This window comes from Hypanus sabinus, chromosome 16 (assembly GCF_030144855.1).
Source record: "Hypanus sabinus isolate sHypSab1 chromosome 16, sHypSab1.hap1, whole genome shotgun sequence".
NCBI classification, from domain to species: Eukaryota; Metazoa; Chordata; class Chondrichthyes; order Myliobatiformes; family Dasyatidae; genus Hypanus; species Hypanus sabinus.
In genome coordinates this window covers 24,444,256-24,462,285 of record NC_082721.1, presented here as the reverse complement: position 1 = coordinate 24,462,285, position 18,030 = coordinate 24,444,256, and the positions used below count along the sequence as shown (strand labels likewise).

The 18,030-nt window shown below is 44.0% G+C and overlaps 1 protein-coding gene across 1 annotated transcript in view; it reads left to right on the top strand.

Annotated features, from left to right (window-relative positions):
* Positions 1-220: 220 nt before the first annotated feature.
* The window catches only part of mast3b (microtubule associated serine/threonine kinase 3b), a 71,694-nt gene continuing 53,884 nt past the window's right edge, over positions 221-18,030 (top strand). Inside the window, exons 1-6 of the mRNA XM_059991299.1 lie at positions 221-751; positions 9,546-9,631; positions 12,296-12,365; positions 15,141-15,219; positions 15,438-15,595; positions 16,418-16,493. Of these exons, the coding sequence (XP_059847282.1) occupies positions 669-751; positions 9,546-9,631; positions 12,296-12,365; positions 15,141-15,219; positions 15,438-15,595; positions 16,418-16,493 (552 nt within the window). The 5' untranslated portion in view covers positions 221-668. The remainder of the gene's footprint in view (positions 752-9,545; positions 9,632-12,295; positions 12,366-15,140; positions 15,220-15,437; positions 15,596-16,417; positions 16,494-18,030) is intronic.

The window sequence follows — 18,030 nt, the reverse complement described above, 5'->3', positions numbered from 1 at the left end:
TAGGAGGGAGGAAAAGAATCAAGGGGTAAGTGTGAGAGGGAGGGGGGAACACGGCAGAAAGAGGGACGGGGTGAGAGAGAAAAGGTAGTGAGAGGAAGGGGAAAAGAGGGTGAAGGAAAAGGTAGTGAGTGTGTGGTGGGGATAGGTAAAGTGGGGAGTGAAGGGGAGGGTGGGAGAAAGAGGGGAGGCATTGAGGAGAGGGGAAGGTGGGAGGGAGAGGAGTGAATCAGAGAGGAGAGGGGGAGGGAGAGAACAGTGAAGGGAAGAAGAGTGGTTGCAAAAAGGAAGAGGAAGAGAGAGAGGAAGGACAGAGGAGTAGGGAGGGTGTAAGGAGGCAGGGAAGGAGAAACGGGGAGGGAAAGAAAGCAGAAGGGAGTGAGAGTTGAAGGAAAGGAGAAATAGTGTTTGGGGGGAAGGGAAGACAATGGGAGATTGAGTGAGTGGGAAAGAGGGAAAGATATTAAGAGGTAGTGAGGGAGAGACAGAGCTATGTTGGCCATGGTGGCAACAGCAAAGAATTTGCATTGTGGGCACTCAGAAGATGAAAAGGCCATAGCACTGAATTTAAAAGCACATTGAGAAGACCTCTGCATTCAAGGTACAGAATCAACATTCAACATTTGATTTTAACCCTCGGATTACTGAACAGAACTTGCCTTGGTGTCATTATGTCCGACCCAAGTGAGTGGATGGGGTTGCCCAGCTACAAGAGCCATTGTGTGACAGGCTCCCTGCTTCAACGTTCAAAAAGGTAAATATGTCCGTGGATGTTGTTGATCTGTGATCTCATCCCCGATCTCACTTTGTAATAAGCCATGTGCTGTTCTATAAAAGGCAGCAGGCCGTCATTTGTTTTAGACAGAAAGTGCTTCCTTTGATTAGACTGCTAAATATTTCAGTAATTGTGGGATCGAGAGAAGTGAGCACATTCAATGGTGACAGAATTGAGGCGATGAGATGAGCCCTTGTTTCCAAATTCGAAGCTGCATTATCACACATGATAATACAGAGATTCTCAGTAACTTTCATTATTTCTTTCCTATTGACGTCAGACATTTGCCTCTGTAAGCCCCCTTCTTTTCCACAGTCCTATCCTCTACTTCTGTGTCTCCCTTTTTCTACCTTTCCTCTAAGATCATTTCTGATTTGTTTCATTTCCCCCACCCATACCCCTCCCCTCTCCCTCTCTCACTACCACCACCCCCTCCCTGTCTCCCCTCCCCCTCCCCTCTCCCCATTCACCTCCCCTACCCACTGCCCCCTCCCCTCCTTCCCCTCTCTGCACTGCCCCTCTCCTCTCTCCCCCTGCCCCGCCCCTCTCCTCTCCTCTCCCCCCTCCTCTCCTCTTCCCCCCCCCCTTCTGTTTACATTAGGGAAGCCTATTTCCTGACTTTAAAGAAGCTTGTCTTATGCATCAACTGTATACCATGTATGCGTGCACCTGGAGGACGGACTGCTTATGGGATCGAGGAAAGGTGCCTCAGCTTGTTTCCCATCTTTCTGATTCTGATCACATGAAAGAGAATTGACCTTCCACTTTCCCCCAGGGTCAATTGCATCTCCTGCCCAAGGTCCCATTAGCGAAGACTGTAACCAGAACAGTGCGCACAGTTTGGAAATGCAGCTGCCAAGCAAATCCTCCCATCGGACTCCTAAACATGGATCATGTGTATGGGCTGCACTGAGCTGACATTCACAACCTGGGGTGTGGGCACTGTAATGAATAGCAGTGGTTTTAAATTGTCTTCCTGGGAGGCTAGAGTAGAGCAACAGAAATTGAGGAACTATTGAGCAAAGGGCAAAAAGGATATTTAACCATGATGTGGCTGAGGCAAGGTCTGAGAAATCTATTATTGAAAAACAAATCTACAATTTGATACAGGACTACTAAAAGGCATCGAAGCGGTGGCATTAGTTGGGGTTTGATGCAGGGATATGTGAAGTGGATAAGGCAATACAATTAGCATGGGATTCATATAGAGGAAGTGGATTAGTGGGATTACAAAGATCTACGAGCCAGTAATTTAGGCTGGAGATCTCCTGCAGAATAATTATAATTGGGCTCTTGGGAGGAGTGAAGCAGAGGATCAACCATGATCTTATGGAGTAGTGGAGGCTGGAGGGGCAGAACAGTTGGAGGGTGAAAGTTTCAGGCTGGCGGCCTGCCATAACAACCTGGAAGTCACAGGTGATGCCTATCACAGTCAAATAGTCAAAAACAAGCTCAAAAGCAAGAAACTGAACAACAGAACTCTACTGTGGTTATTGCTTCTAAGAAATAAAATTTAAGTTTCAAAAATTACAAAATATATTTTTGAAGTACATGTACGGCATCATATACAACCTTGAGATTCATTTTCGTGCAAGTATTTACATGAAAATAAATAAATTCAATAGAATGTATGAAAAAAATTACACATAAACAAAGATTGCGAAACAACCAATGTGCAAAAGAAGACAAATTGTACAATTTTTAAAAATAAATAATACTGAAAACGTGTAGAATCCTTGAAAGTGAGTCCATAGGTTGTGAAATCAGTTTAGAAAGGAAAGAAGACCTTGGGCCTGTACTTGCTTTCAAATTGTTGCATTGCAGCAGGGCCAGAGGTTTCTTTAATCGTTTATTAATTTGTGATTTTCTGGTAATGGTTTTGAATCTTGCTCTGGATTGATTCGTGGCTGGTCCAACAGTGTGCTGCTGTGCTACCCAGTATCAGCTTGTTGTTGCAGTTGGCTCCTGGGTCAGGACATGACAAAAGGAGATTGGAAGAGTTAACATGGCTCAGGGCAGCTGAGTCTCATGTCTCAGAGTTACAGAAGGGAACAGAAATCAGTGACGTTATTTATTGTGTGATGTGTTGAAGAGTTTAATTATAATGCTGGTTCAGAAGTTTAGAGCAAGCAGCCAGGCATACAGTCTTAACTCTAAGAAACATTTGCAAATTTCTGCTTATCACAACCTCAGCATGCTCCACTGCTTTCCAGAGCCAAAATGTGCATAGATGTGTTGTTGCTGTAACAGTGCAAGAAACGTGGTAGCAAATAAGCATTCAGCAAGCTCCCACAGACAACTGATAATAACTGTGGTCGTCATTGATTGAAAGATTAATATTGATATCAAGACAGGAATTAAGGAGTCAGTGCAGAGTATGGCCATCCCCCACTCAACAACAGCTTACCACTTTGGATATTGCTGCAGAGGGAAGTCCCAGTAGTTCGGTCTCTGGCACCAAGTCTGACTCTGACTCAGAAGGGAAGGTGGGGAGAAGAGGCACGCATGTTTGATTGGGGATTCATTAGTTAGGGGAATGGACAGGTGGTTCTGTGGGCAAGAACAAGATTCTCAGATGATTTTTGCCTCCCGTGAGTTAGGGTCTGGGATGTCTCACATCGAGTCCTCAGCATTTTGAAGTGGGAGGGAGAACAGCCAGAGTAGTATAATGTAGGTATAATGACACGGGCAGGACGAGTGGAAAATTCTGCATAAGAAGTTCAGGAAGTTGGTGCTAAGTTAAAGGGCAGGACCCGTGCCATGTGCTAGTGAGGCCAAAACTAGGAAGTTTATACAGTTTAACATGTGGCTAAGGTGTTGGTGTAGTGGGAAGGGCCTAAGGTTTTGGATCATTGGGCTCTTTTCTAGGGAAAGTGGGACCTGTACTGAAGGGATGGTTTGCACCTGAACTGGAGAGGGATGAATATCCTAGCAGAAAGGTTTGTTAATGTTGCACAGTGGAGTTGCAGAGGGATGGAAACCAGAGTGCTAGAGTGGAGAGCTCATGGAGGCCGATGTCGGTAAGACCTCAGACAAAGTCAGGAATCAAAAGATTGATAACGGTGCAACTGTTGTCCTGAGCTGGTTGTATTTCTTTTTTTTTGTAATTTATTTTTTTAATTGAAATTCATCAAACAAACATTTCCATAAGATGTATTTCAGACATTGTACATATACATCATATAATCATATATATCACAAAATCTCCACAAAGTATTTATCTGGGGTATACGCTTATAGAAAAGAGTGGAAAGAAAAAAACAAGCAAAAGGAAAGAACTATGTACAAGTAGGGAGTGATTTTTTTTTAACAACAGATTCATTGATTTGTGAGAATAAAATCAGGCCTATGAGGCATTATGTAGTTGAAGCATTTTTCAATGCAAGAAGTGTCTTAGGAAAGGTGGATGAGCTCTGGGCATGGATCAACACCTGGAATTATGACGTTGTAACCATTAGTGAGATTTGGTTGCAGGAGGGGCAGGACTGGCAGCTCAATTTTCTGGGTTCCGTTGTTCTGGATGTGACAGAGCGGGTGGTGTTACTAGTCAGGGAAAATGTCATGGCACTGCTTCGTCAGGACAGACTGGTGAACTCGACTAGTGAGGCGTTAAGAATGGAACTGAAAAAAAAAGTTACGACCATGTTAATGGGATTATATTACAGACCACCCAACAGTCCAAGGAATTTAGAGGAACAAATTTGTAAAGAGATTGCAGACTTTGCAAGAAACGTAAGGTTGTTATTATAGGTGATTTTAACTTTCCACATAGTGACAGGGAATCCCGTACTGTAAAAAGACTTGATGGGATAGAGATTGTCAAATGTGGTCAGGAAAGTTTCCTTTATCAGTATGTAGAAGTTCCAATGAGAGAGAGTGCAATACTGGATTTGCTATTAGAGAATCAGACAGGGCAAGTAACAGAAGTTTGTGTAGGGGAACACTTTGCATCCAGTGACCACAATGCCATTAGTTTCAAAGTAAGTATGCAAAGAGATAGGTTTTGGTCCGTGGATTGAGATTCTAAATTGGAGAAAGCCTATTTTGATGGTATCAGAAATGATCTGGCAAGTGTGGATTAGGACAGGCTGCTTTCTGGTAAACTTGTGCTTGGAAAGTGGGAGGCCTTCAAAAATTTAATTTTGAGAGTACGAAGCTTGTATGTGCCTGTCGGAATAAAAGGTAAAGATAAGAAGGGTAGTGAACCTTGATTTTTCAAGAGGTACTGAGGCCCTGATTAAGAGGAAAAAAAAGAGGTGCATAGCAAACAACTAGTACTTGCATAGGTAAGTAGGGCTTATGGAGTATAGGAAATGCAAGAGAACGCTTCAGAAAGAAATCAGGAAGGCTAAAAGAAGGCATAAAGTTGTTCTAGCAGTGGAGGTGAAGGAGAATCCTGAGGAATTCTTTCCCCTTGCTATAGATGCAAGGGACAAAATTGGTCCTCTGGAAGATCAGAGTGGTAATCCGTGTGCAAAGCCAAAACAGATTTGAGACATCTTAAGTGAATTCTTTGCATCTGTATTTACTCAGGATATAGATACAGAGTCTGTAGCAGTGAGGCAAAGCAGCATCAATTTATGGACTCTGTACAGATTACAGAGGAGGAGGTGCTTGTTACCCAGAGGCAAATCAGGATGGATAAATCCCCAGGCCCTGACAAGGTGTTCCCTTTGACACGATGGGAGGCAAGCGCAGAAATTGCTGGGGCTCTAGCAGAGATATTTAAAACATCCTCTGTGGCAGGAGAGGTACCAGGGTATTGGAGGATAAATAATATTGTTCCATCTTTTAAAAAAGGCTCTAAATATAAACCAGGAAATTATAGGCTGGTGAGTCTGATGTCAGTTCTGGGAATGTTATTGGAAGATATTCTAAGGGACTGGATATATAAGATTTGGATAGACAGACTGATTAAGGATAGACAGCAGGACTTCATTCATGGTACATAATCGCTGACCAGTCTTTCAGAGCTTTTCAAGGAGGATACCTGGAAAGTGGCAGAGAGGGTTGTCTACATGGACTTTAGTAAGGCTTTTGACAAGGTCCCGTGTGGGAGGTTGGTCAAGTTGGTTCAGTCACTCGACATTCAGGATGAGGTTATAAACTAGATTAGACATTGGCTTTGTGGGAGAAGCCAGAGAGTGGTGGTAGAGGGTTGCCTCTCTGACGGGAGGCCAGTGACTAGTGGTGTTCCACAGGGATTGGTGCTGGGTCCTTTGTTTTTGTCATCTATATCAATGATCTGGATGATAATGTGGTTGACTGGATCAGCAGATTTGTGGATGATACCAAGGTTGGCAGTGTAGCGGACAGTGATGAAGGCTTTCATAGCTTGCAGAGGGAGCTGCATCAGCTGGGAAAAATGGGCTAAAATATGGCAGATGTGGAGAAGTGCAGGGTTTTGCACTTCGGTAGGACCAATCAGGGTAGGTCTTACATCGTGAACAGTAGGGCACTGGATCTGGGAAGGGAGTCCATAATTTGTTGAAGCTTTTGATACATTGGCCTTCATAAATCAATGTACAGTATTGAGTACAGAAGATGGGGTGTTTGGTTGAAGTTGCATAAGATGTTAGTGAGGCCTAATTTGGAATATCGTGTGCAATTTTGGTCACCTACCTACAGGAAAGATGTAAACAAGTTTGAAAGAGAGCAGATTTACAAGGATGTTACCGGGTTTGGAGGATCTGAGTGATAAGGAAAGGTTGACTAGCTTTAGAACATATAGAAGATTGAAAGAAGATTTGATAGAGGCATACAAAATTATGAGGGAACACACACAAAATGCTGGTGGAATGCAGCAGGCCAGGCAGCATCTATTGGAAGAAGTACAGTCGACGTTTCGGGCCGAGACACTTCGTCAAGAATAACTGAAAGAAGAGATAGTAAGAGATTTGAAAGTGGAAGGGGGAGGGGGAGATCGGAAATGATAGGAGAAGGAGGGGGAGGGATGAAACTAAGAGCTGGAAAGTTGATTGGCAAAAGGAATACACAGCTGGAGAAGGGCAAGGATCTAGTGAGAAAGAAAGGGGTAGGGGAGCACGAGAGGGAGATGGAGAGCAGACAAGGAGTGATTGTGAGAGGGACAGAGAGAGAAAAGAAGGGGGAAAAGGGGGGAAATAAATAAATGAGGGATTGGGTAAGAAGGGGAGGGGGGCATTAACAGAAGTTAGAGAAATCAATGTTCATGCCATCAGGTTGGAGGCTACCTAGGCGGAATATAAGGTGTTGTTCTTCCAACCTGAGTGTGGCTTCATCTTGACAGTAGAGGAGGCCATGGATAGACATATCAGAATGGGAATGGGACGTGGAATTAAAATGTGTGGCCACTGGGAGATCCTGCTTTCTCTGGCGGACAGAGTGTAAGTGTTCAGCGATACAGTCTCCCAATCTGCGTTGGGTCTCACCAGTATATAAAAGGCTGCACCAGGAGCAGTGGACGCAATATACCACACCAGCTGACTCACAGGTGAAGTGTCGCCTCACCTGGAAGGGCTGTCTGGAGCCCTATCACCTACTACCCCACCAGCCTCCGGGTCCAACATATAATTCTCCTTATCTTCCACCACCTCCAACAGGATCCCACCACCAAGCACATCTTTCCTTTCCCCCCCCCCTTCAGCTTTCAGCAGGAATCACTCCCTACACGACTCCCTTGTCTATTCGTCCCCCCATCCCTTCCCACCGATTTCCCTCCAGGCATTTATCCTTGTAAGTGGAACAAGTGCTACACCTGCCCTTACACTTCCTCCCTCACCACCATTCAAAGTCTTAGACAGTCCTTTCAGGTGAGGTGACACTTCACCTGTGACCGTTTCGCTTAGAGAAAGCAGGATCTCCCAGTGGCCACACATTTTAATTCCACGTCACATTCCCATTCCGATATGTCCATGTCTATTGATATGGCCTCCTCTGCTGTCAAGATGAAGCCACACTCAGGTTGGGGAACAGCACCTTATATTCTATCTAGGTAACCTGATGGCATTAACATTGATTTCTCTAACTTCTATTAATGCCCCCCTCCCCTTCTTATCCTATCCCTCCCTTATTTATTTATTCCCCCCTTTTCCCCCTTCTTTTCTTTCTCTCTTTTTTCTCTCTCTGTCCCTCTCACAGTCACTCCTTGCCTGCTCTCCATCTCCCTCTGGTGTCCCCCTCCCCCTTTCTTTCTCCCTAGATCTCCCTAGATCCTTTCCCTTCTCCAGCTGTGTATCCCTTTTGCCAATCAACTTTCCAGCTCTCAGCTTCATCTCTCCTCCCCCCCCCCCCCGTCTTCTTCTATCATTTTGGATCTCCCCCTCCCTCTCCCACTTTCAAATCTCTTACTATCCCTTCTTTCAGTTAGTCCTGACAAAGGATCTGGGCCTGAAACGTTGACTGTACTTCATCCTATAGATGCTGCCTGGCCCGCTGCATTCCACCAGCACTTTGTGTGTGTTGCTTGAATTTCTAGCATCTGCAAATTTCCTCATGTTTGCAAAATTATGAGGGATATAGATAGGGTTAATGCAAGCAAGATTTTTCCACTGAGGTTGGATGGGACTACAACCAGAGGTCATGGCTAAGGGTGAAAGGTGAGAAGCTGAAGGGAAAACTTCCTCACTCAGAGGGTCATGAGAGTGTGGAATGAACTGCCAGCACAAGTGGTGCATGCAAGCTCAATTTAAACATTTAAGGAAAGTTTGGATAAGTACATGGCAAATAGGGATATGGAGAGCTATGGTCCCTGTGCAGGTCAATGGGAGTAGGCAGTTTAAATAGCTTCGGCATGGACTAAATTGGCCAAAGGGCCTGATTCTGTGTTGTACTTCTCTATGACTCTATGAAATTGAATGGATTGGCAGGAAAAAACATCTAAATGATAGCTGTGTGATGCAGAGGAGTTGGGTGTCATGGTACCAAAGACTCATGGCACTCCGTCAGGTTAAAAAAAAGGTTAGCATACAGGTATAGCAAGAAAAAACAAAATATTGTTATGTATTGTGAAGGGAGTTGAATGTAAAAGTAAGGAGGTTATTCTTCAGTTTTATACAAACTGTTGAGACAACACCGGGAATAAAGTAAATAGAAGTCCACATGTGTTCTTATTTACACAAGAATATAAATACATTGGCAGCAGTACAGATAAAGTTTATTGACTGCTGTGTGAAATGGTTGGGTTATCTTATGAGCAAAGGTTGGTCAGGATTAGCTTCTATAGTGCAAGATGAATTGAAACATGTAAGAACGTGATGAGTTTTGACAGAGTGGATATGAATGGATGATTTCCCTTATGGAAGAATCTAGAACTAGAGTGCACCCATTGAAGAAAATGAGGAGGATTTTTTAAACAAAAGGCCATTAGCCTTCGGAACTCTCTTCTTCAAAGGGCGATGCAAGTAGCCATGATCTTAATAAAAGGCAGACTGGACTTGAGATGCCAAGTGACTTGGTCATGCTCCTGTTTAGTATTTATGTTTATGTATATGTGATATATATATATTCATCTTGGGGAGAGGACAACACTAGCCCAATCAGTGTCTTAATATTTGTATCACATATGTACTGGTTCTCCTTTTCTAGCTCCTGATCCCCATGATACAACCAGATTCCCACTTGATGCTGCTGGTTTCCAGATTTTGCTCCTGTTTTAAATGATTGTTCTCAGTTTCCCATTTCATATTCTGGTTTTATCCCCAGTTTTCCAGCTCCAGTTCTTGCTCTTGCATCCGGATTCCTTCCAGTTTCCGGATGTCTTCCATTGATCTTAATGTCTGTTTTTTTTTCTCAGTTGCCGCAGTAACAGGAAGAGCCTGGTGGTGAGTTCAGGGTCTCCCAGCCTCTCTCGTCCTCTCTCTCCACTCTCTCTACCAGCAGGTAATGAAGCATTCCAAGTGATTTATTTGTTTCTTGCCAGAAGCAGGGCTTAAAATAGAGTCTTAAAAAGAGGGCACCTACTCAGTGTGACTGACAGCCCATGGACCCAGCTGTCCAGCCGATAACTTGTAATGGGCTACGTGACTGGGACAGTGAGAGTCCTAATGAAAGTTGAACCCGAACAATGACACATAGAATATAAAGCACTTCAGCACAGGAAAGGACTTTCAGCCTACATTTTGTGATTAACTTTTAAACTACTCTAAGATTAATCTAACATTTCCCTCCTACATAGCCCTCCATTTTTCTATCACCCATGCATCTAAGGGTTTCTTAAATGTCCCTAATGTATCTGCCTCAACTTCACTCCTGGCAGGGCATTCCACGTACCCAATTTTCTCATTGTAAAAAAAACTTACCTGTTATATCCCCCCCATGCTTTCCTCTAATCATATTAAAATTATGCCCCCTGATATTACCTATTTCCTCCCTGGGAAAATGTCTCAGGTTGTCCACGATCTTGTATGTCTGGACACAAGAGTGGAATTCTATTTTCAACACAACCATGGGAGTAGGTAGATCAGTTTCACATCGGTCTGTTAGAGAGCCCCATTTGTATTTAAGCCTTGATATATAATTTCAGTTTCCCATTTCACATTCTGGGTTTATTTCCAATTTTATTCCCAGTAGATGGGTAGGGAATCACTGGAACACATTATCCCATTACTGATTGACTGTGGACTCCTGAAGTTAGAGAATATACTAGATGAGGTGGGAGGTTGATGGTTTTTTGAAAGAATTCATATTGTCTATTATTAATAGTGTTTGGGAAACTACTATTAATGGAACATTTCTCAATAATTCCTGGCAAAGCCTGTGTTTATCGCCCACTCTACTGCCCTTGAAATGGTTGTGATAAGCTGTGGCCTTGAATTGCTGTAGTTCTTCTGATGAAGATGTTCCCACAGTGTTGTTGACAAAGAGTTCCATGATGTAGGCCTGGTGGTGATAAAGGAATGCCAATCAAATTCAAAATCAAGATGATGTATAGCTTGGAAGAGAACATGCGGTGGATGGGGCTCAGTGCACCTGCTGCCTTGTCTGTTTGGTAGAGAGCTAATAGGATTAGAAGCTGCTATTGGAAGAGGCTCGGCTAGTAACCACAGTATATCTTTAAGATGTTGCACTGTGCAGCCATAGTGATGGAGGGTCTATGATTGAGCCCTATGACAAGGGCACTAGTTAAACAGACTCCTTTAACTAGGATAGATGTTTCTTTGGTTCCCCGGATTCACAGTTGTCTTGACGTCAGGATTAATCTCTTCCCACCTTCCTTTGCTTATGTTCAAATCTGCTATATTTATCTGAATTGGAAGCTGTGCCAGTTGCACTTCTGCTGTCCCCATGAGCACAGTAGCCAGCCATCAGCCTCAGGCCAGAGAAGGAACAGGCTGATGTGTGGCCTAACCAGCAATCCTTATAGGCACAGCTGCAAGAGGATAATAATGTTTGTAAAATATATTCACTGAGTTTAGCATGGTCCTTTGGCCCAAGTCATCCATGCTGACCATGACACCGATTTATCCTGAAACCATTTGTCCACGTTAGGCTCATATCACTCTATTCATGAATATGTGGTAGCACCTTTCATGAGGCAAAATAAACCAAAATACTTCACAGGAACATTACCAAACAAACATTGATACCAGGATATATAAAACATAATTAGGGTACATGAGGTTATTTTTAACGATCACCTCAGTGGAGCTAAAAGAGATAGAGAGGTGGAAAGGCTTGAGGAGAATTCTGGAGCATTGGGTCTTGGCAGCTGAAGGCATGGCTGCTTATATTGGAGTGATGAAGTTTAGGGGTATTCAAATGGCCCAAACTGGAGAAGAGCAGATATCTCAGCAGGTTAAAGGCCTCAAAGAGATTACCAAGTTTGGAAGTGATCTGACCACCAAGGGAGTTGAAAATAAGGATGAGTATTTTAAAATCAGGGCATTGTCTGAACAAAAACCAGGAAGTTGCAGCCCAACCCCTGATTTTGGTTTTAGTTACCATCCACCAATGTTAGACCTCAATCCCATGTATCTGGCATGACGAGCAGCTCTTGGTGTGAGTTAGGACACGGGGTTGACCGCAAGTTGGCGGAGAGTACAGTGAGGGAGGATAGGCTGAATGTAATTGTCATGTCTGAAGTGACAAAGGAATGGATGAAGGTTTCAACTGCAGATGAACTGAGGCAGAAGGAACAGTTATGGAGATAGAAATAGACCTGGCCGAGAGGTGGTGTAAAAATGTGCCTGTTACTCAGACATTAGGTCAACATTGTGAATGATCATGTATCAGGGAGAAGATGGAGATAGTAGAGTCTGGCGGGGCAAAAGAAGAAATTAATATTGATTATCTCAATGTTAAATACCTGTTGTCCCTGGCCTTGGAAGGGTAATGTAGAGAGGCTGCTTTATTCTATACCTAACCAATGCTTGGAACATTTTGTTTTCCAACCCCCGTGCTGTTGCTTAATTTAGATTTCACTTCTTAATTTCTAATGTGTTTGAATTTAAGCCTTCATGTATAATTTCAGTTTTCCATTTCATATTCTGGTTTTATTTTCAATTTTTCAAGGCTTAATTGACTAATGTGTTTGAATTTGTTTAGCTGGAAGCCCGTTGGACAGTCCAAGGAATTTGTCCACCAGCCCTGCTCTCAACTTCCCCTTCGCACGCAGGTATAGTAGAATTCTGGATGTGAGAATTTTTCTGCATATTGGGGCATATGCAGAGTGTTCTAGATGGAAGGAAAGATACTGGCCACCCCTTTCCTCAGTCCAATCTCAGTTGTTCCTCTGTGATCTATTTCTACCCTCTCTCCAATCCCATACTTCCCCTCCATCCCTTACAATCCTCTACTTTCCCTTCCTTCCTTCCTTCCTCCAATCCCATACCTTTCCTTCCTTTGATTCCGTATAATCCCACACCTTCCCTCCCTCCCTCCCTCCAATCCTGTACCTTTTCTTCCTCCAATCCAAACCTTCCTTCCCTCCACTGAAAGGCTAGCCTACTCACTTTCCAGTTCTGCCACTCTCCACAATTCCAGTTCCTCTTGATTTTTTTGGCACAAGCGAAGAAGATGTGAGGTTAACTTATCATTGGTTGACCTGAGATTTCCTGGAGTTCCCCTAATGCTTGAGATTCCTTTCCTTGTGCCTGGCCCTGGTTCTAAATTTTGAGTCTGTACATCTTTGAAGTGCTGGAGGTCACTTCCTAACCAGGCTTTTAAATGCCCTGATACTGTTGCAGCCCTATCTGTAGCTGATCCAATTCCAGGACACCAGCTTTGATTGTGTGCTCAATCTATGACCATAACCCCTACACCAATCCAGGACCCTCAGCCTCCAGCCCCTAAATCTGAATCCAGGCCTAAACCAGACCCAGGCCTTGAATCTGAACTAACCTTGTGACATAACCCATGGGCCATCTCTGGATTTCTTGTTCTCTATCTCATGAGACAGATGTCACTGACCTGTTCTATACAATACCACCTCCCACAGCTATCTTGATTCCACTTTCTCCCACCCTGCCCCCTGTAAGGATGCTATTTCTTTTTCTCAATTTCTCTGTCTCTGCTCTATCTATTCTGATGTTGAGGCCTTCAGATTTAGAACTTCTGAGATGGTCTCCTTCTTTCAGAAACATGCCTTCCCCTCTGCCATAATTGATCGGAAACCTCATATGCATTTCTTTTATTTCTTGTACATCTGCTTCTGTGTGTACAGAACAGCATCCTCATCCTCGACCCTTCGAGCCTATGCATCTGGAGCATTATTCTTTGCGTTTTCTCCAGCTCCAACGTGATCCAACCACCATACACATTCTCCCCCTTCCTGCAGGGACACTCTCCTCACAACCTCCTGGACCACTCATCCATTGCTGTCCCCTTCAGCCATAACACCTGCCCTTTCAGCTCTTGATTCACTACAGTTGAAGGACTTAAATCACACTTCCAGGTGTGGCAAAAGTTCCCCTGCATCTCTCCCAAACTGATGTACTGCATTTGGTGCTCAGGATGCTGCCACTGTTGGCCATAGGGCAATACAGCATGGATATGGGTCCTTCAGCCCAAAAAGCCCACTCAATTTCCTGCATTCAGCTCTTGTCCCTCCAAGCCCCACCCCTCCATTTACCTATCCAAGTGTTTCTTAATTGATACTCTCAAACCTGCCTCAACTATTCCCTCTGCAGCCCAATCCATATAGTTACCGCCCCTCCATGTGAGAAAGTTCACCCTCAGGTTCCTTTTAAACCTCTTTCCTCTCAAGTTAAACCTATCCTTCCTAGTTTTGGACTCCCCTAACCTGGAGAAAAGACTATTACTATCCACCTTATCCATGCCTCTCATCATTTAAAACATTTCTGTAAAGTCACCCCTCATTCTCCTACGTCCCAAAGAACAAAAGCGTTAGCCTTGTTGAGGCAGTGTAGTCTAGGCAACTATTTTGTGGAGCACCCAGGTTCTGTCTGTAACAGCCACATTGAGCTTTTGATAGCACAAAATTTTAACTCTCCTTCCCTCTCCCACACCACCTCGGTCCTCTCCATTACTGCAGAAAAAACAAATGCAAATTTGAAGAAGAATATAACGTATTCCCCTTGGGGGGTGCATTGAATTTTGCAATTTCAGGTAATCCACACCCTCTCTGTTCTCCTTGCACACCCTGCCCACTCATCTTTTTGCCTTAGTTCAGCCACAGCTGAAGCACTGTGTGCAGTTGTATTGAATATCTTGTAAGAGCTATTCGATAAAATTGAAGAGAGTGCAAAGGGTGGGGTGATCAGCAGGGTATTAACTAGGATGGAGTGTAACAGCAAGGAGGAGAGACCAAGTAGGCTTGATGATTGTTTTACTAGGAGCAAAGAAGGGACCTGTTTGAGGTTACTCCTTGCTTTGCTCACCTGTCCCATCCTCACCCCTCCCCCTATCTACCACCATTCCCCCTCCCCATTTGGTTCTACCTATCACCTACCAGCCTTTATCCTATCCCAGTTCACACTGCTGTATCCTGCCAATCTTTCCTCTTCCCTCTCAGTCCTGATGCAGGGTCTGAACTTGAAAGTTAGCTTGCAATTCTTGCCTCCACACGTAATGCTCCACCCACTGGGTTCGCCCAGACATGAATACAGGAGGTTCTGCAGAGGCTGGAAATGCAGAGCAACACAAACAAAATGCTGGAGGAACTCAGCAGGTCAGGCAACATCTATGGAAGAGAATAAATGGTTGGTGTTTCAGTCTGAGACCCTTTATTAAAACTGCAAATGGAGCAGACACCAGAATAAGAAGGTAGGGGGAAAGTTTGTCCAATGTTCTGTTTTCATTGCTATTCTGAGATTTACCAGTCTGAGGTGAGCTGTACAGGGTGTTGCTGGTGGGGCAGGCGTGGCTGGTTGTGAACTATTTGTTATTTCCTGGCAGTGGCAGGGTCAATCTGTGCCGATCTTCTTTACAGGGTGGATGGCCGCCGCTGGTCCTTGGCCTCGCTCCCATCGTCTGGATATGGAACCAACACTCCAAGCTCGACCCTGTCTGTGAGTCCATGCTCAAGACGGATGGGCAGTTGCCCTGTTCTACCGGCGTGTGATGTGGGGAGTGAGAAGGGTGAAGAATGGCGTGGGTTTGCTGTGTAGGGATGGAAATGTGTGTGTGAATGGTGGGGAGAGGGGAGAATGTGGGTTGGGGAGGGTGTTTGTGTAAACCAGCGGCATTGTGTAGACTGCGGCTTCACACTGTTCCATGTTTCCTCCAGTCCTCTTCCTCCTCTCAGGAGCGGCTGCACCAGCTGCCATTCCAGCCCACCGCTGAGGAGCTCCGTTCCCTCTGCAAGCACTTCCGCAGCACTGACAGCGTCGGCGACGACGACGGCTCTCACTCGCCCACCGCCCGTCCTCGATCCCGGAGCCTCAGGTACAAGAGGCAGACAGACAAAGGGAGGGGGGGAGATCTAGAGGAGCAATCATTGTATCTTGATTACCCTGCCTTTCACTGTCATTGAGTGTGACTGATATCCACTCTCAGGGATGCAGGTCACCCAGCAGACACTGAAGCCACTCTCATGCACACACTGAAACAAGGACACTCTTGCAGACTAAAATACTCAAGAGGGCAGCAGCTTCTGTTGACGGTGCTCTCTCATGGGGAGGAAAAGGCACGAGGGCAGTACTGACAGGAGAAGATTAAAATGGCTGACTATCCTTCCCCCCCCCCCCCCCAACCACCCCCCGCATTGATCCCATCTCCCCGTCATCTCCCTTATTTGGTTCCTCTCTTCATCTTCCTTTTTTATTAGATTCCATAATGTGCAGCTCTTTTTTGAGTCCTTTGTCACTATTTCCACTATTTCCACTTCCCCCACCTGAATCTATCAGCTCATCAACCTCTTCTCAACATTCGACAGCTCTTGCGCCACCCATTCCCCCCACTTTATACTCGATATCTTCCCTCTTTCTTTCAGTCCAGATGAAGAGTCTCAACATAAAATGTCAATTGCCCATTTCCTTCCACAGGTGCTGCCTGACCTATTGAGTTCCTCAGCAGCTTGATGTTTCGGTGCCTCAATATGTCCAATGTCAGCGCTATCTCCAACATCAATCATATTTATTAGCATCTGTAATTACAGAATCATCTGGTATCAATATCAATTGTGTTAATGCCAATAAAATTTTGTCTATAATATAAATAATATTAATAAAGGTGATAAAACCTTTTGTTATTTCTGTTTCCTCATAGCCCCGGGCGCTCTTCGCTTTCCTTCGATAATGAGATTGTGATGATGAACCATGTTTATAAAGAACGGTTTCCCAAGGTAAGTCCCATTATTCTGCCTTCACTCAGGATTTCCCCTGTGTCTCAAGCAGATCGATAAACTCCAGTCTCAGTGTAGTTGTAGATTGAATGCGGTTTTATTGTTCACCAACCAGTACACGTGGAGCTGAGTAAAAAGACAGTATTTCTCGGCGTTCCCACAAAAGATAGGTTCAAATATTGATTAAAATTCCTTCACCCCATAGAAGTGTTTCTGACTAATGATTGAATACATGCGAATATGTAATGGCCAACTTGCTGTTGAAGGATAATTGCTTAACAATGCAGTAGTAAGTAATCAACAGCTTATAAGTAAGCAGTGAGATTTAGTAAGTAAAAATAAAATTGCAAACAAACCAGGGGGGACATAACACCCATGATGTACTTGTAGACCAGGATTCTTTCAGCTCTGATGCTGTACACATGAAGTGCTATGCTTGGCCTATGTTTTGCATCCAAGCCTTTGAGTTCTAAGGATTTCTTGCTCACGTCAGACATGAGAACAAAATTCAGTGTAAATCTGGGTGAGTTCCACTGAAGGAGAAAGTTGTGAGTCCCTACTTATTCTCTGCATCACCAGTTCACCCATCATTGGGAAAATGTTCTTGTCAGTGACCTGCCAGGATTTATTCTTCAAATGATATTGCAGAAACTGACAGCATGATTTCCACCATTGTGTTTCAGAGCTTTGTTGAGATCACACCCACAGCACTACATTTAGCTTCTGCTTCCTTATTTAAGGAAGTCTATAATTACCCAGGAGGCAGTTTAGAGAAGATTGACAAGATTAACTCCTGGGATGAAGAGATGAATGATTAAATAGTTGGATCTAAACTAATTGGGGTTTAGAAAAATGGGAGGTAATTTTACTGAAACTTGTAAGATTCCCGAGTGCTTCAACTTCTTTAAATCCTCAGTCCTTTACCTTAAAACTATGCCCCTTTGAAAAGCCAACTTTTCTAAGAGCAAAAGCTTCCCACGACCTACCCTGTCCATGCCTTTCGTACTTTTATACACTTCAGTCAGGTCCCTGATTGTTTGTTTTACTCTGCTCCTAGTAAAACAAACATCAAGCCTACTCAGTCTCTCCTCATTGCTGTTATGTTCCATTCCACCCCCCCATCCCGCACTCACTTCAGTTGAATCACATAGCTCTTATGAGGTAATGAACACAGCTGGACATAACACTCCAGCTGCAGCTTAACTAATATTTTATATAACATGAAAATCAAAAACTGCAGTTACTAGAAATCCAAAATAAAAACAGAAAATAATGGGAAAATATTTAATATTGTTGTACCATAACCCCTCTACTCTTAAATTTCCCATCTGCTGTAATAAAAGCAAGTAACTTGTATGCCTTCTTATCTGTCTGAGTATATCAAGGTTCCTCTGTTCTTCAGTACTTCCAGGGATCTACTTATCGGTCATCCCAACATTTTTCATGATTAATTTCCATGTGTCATTGCTCTGTCCATCTTTCCAAACTCATCAAAGATATCCTATGGCTAGCCCTCTTCACTATCAACAACATTGCC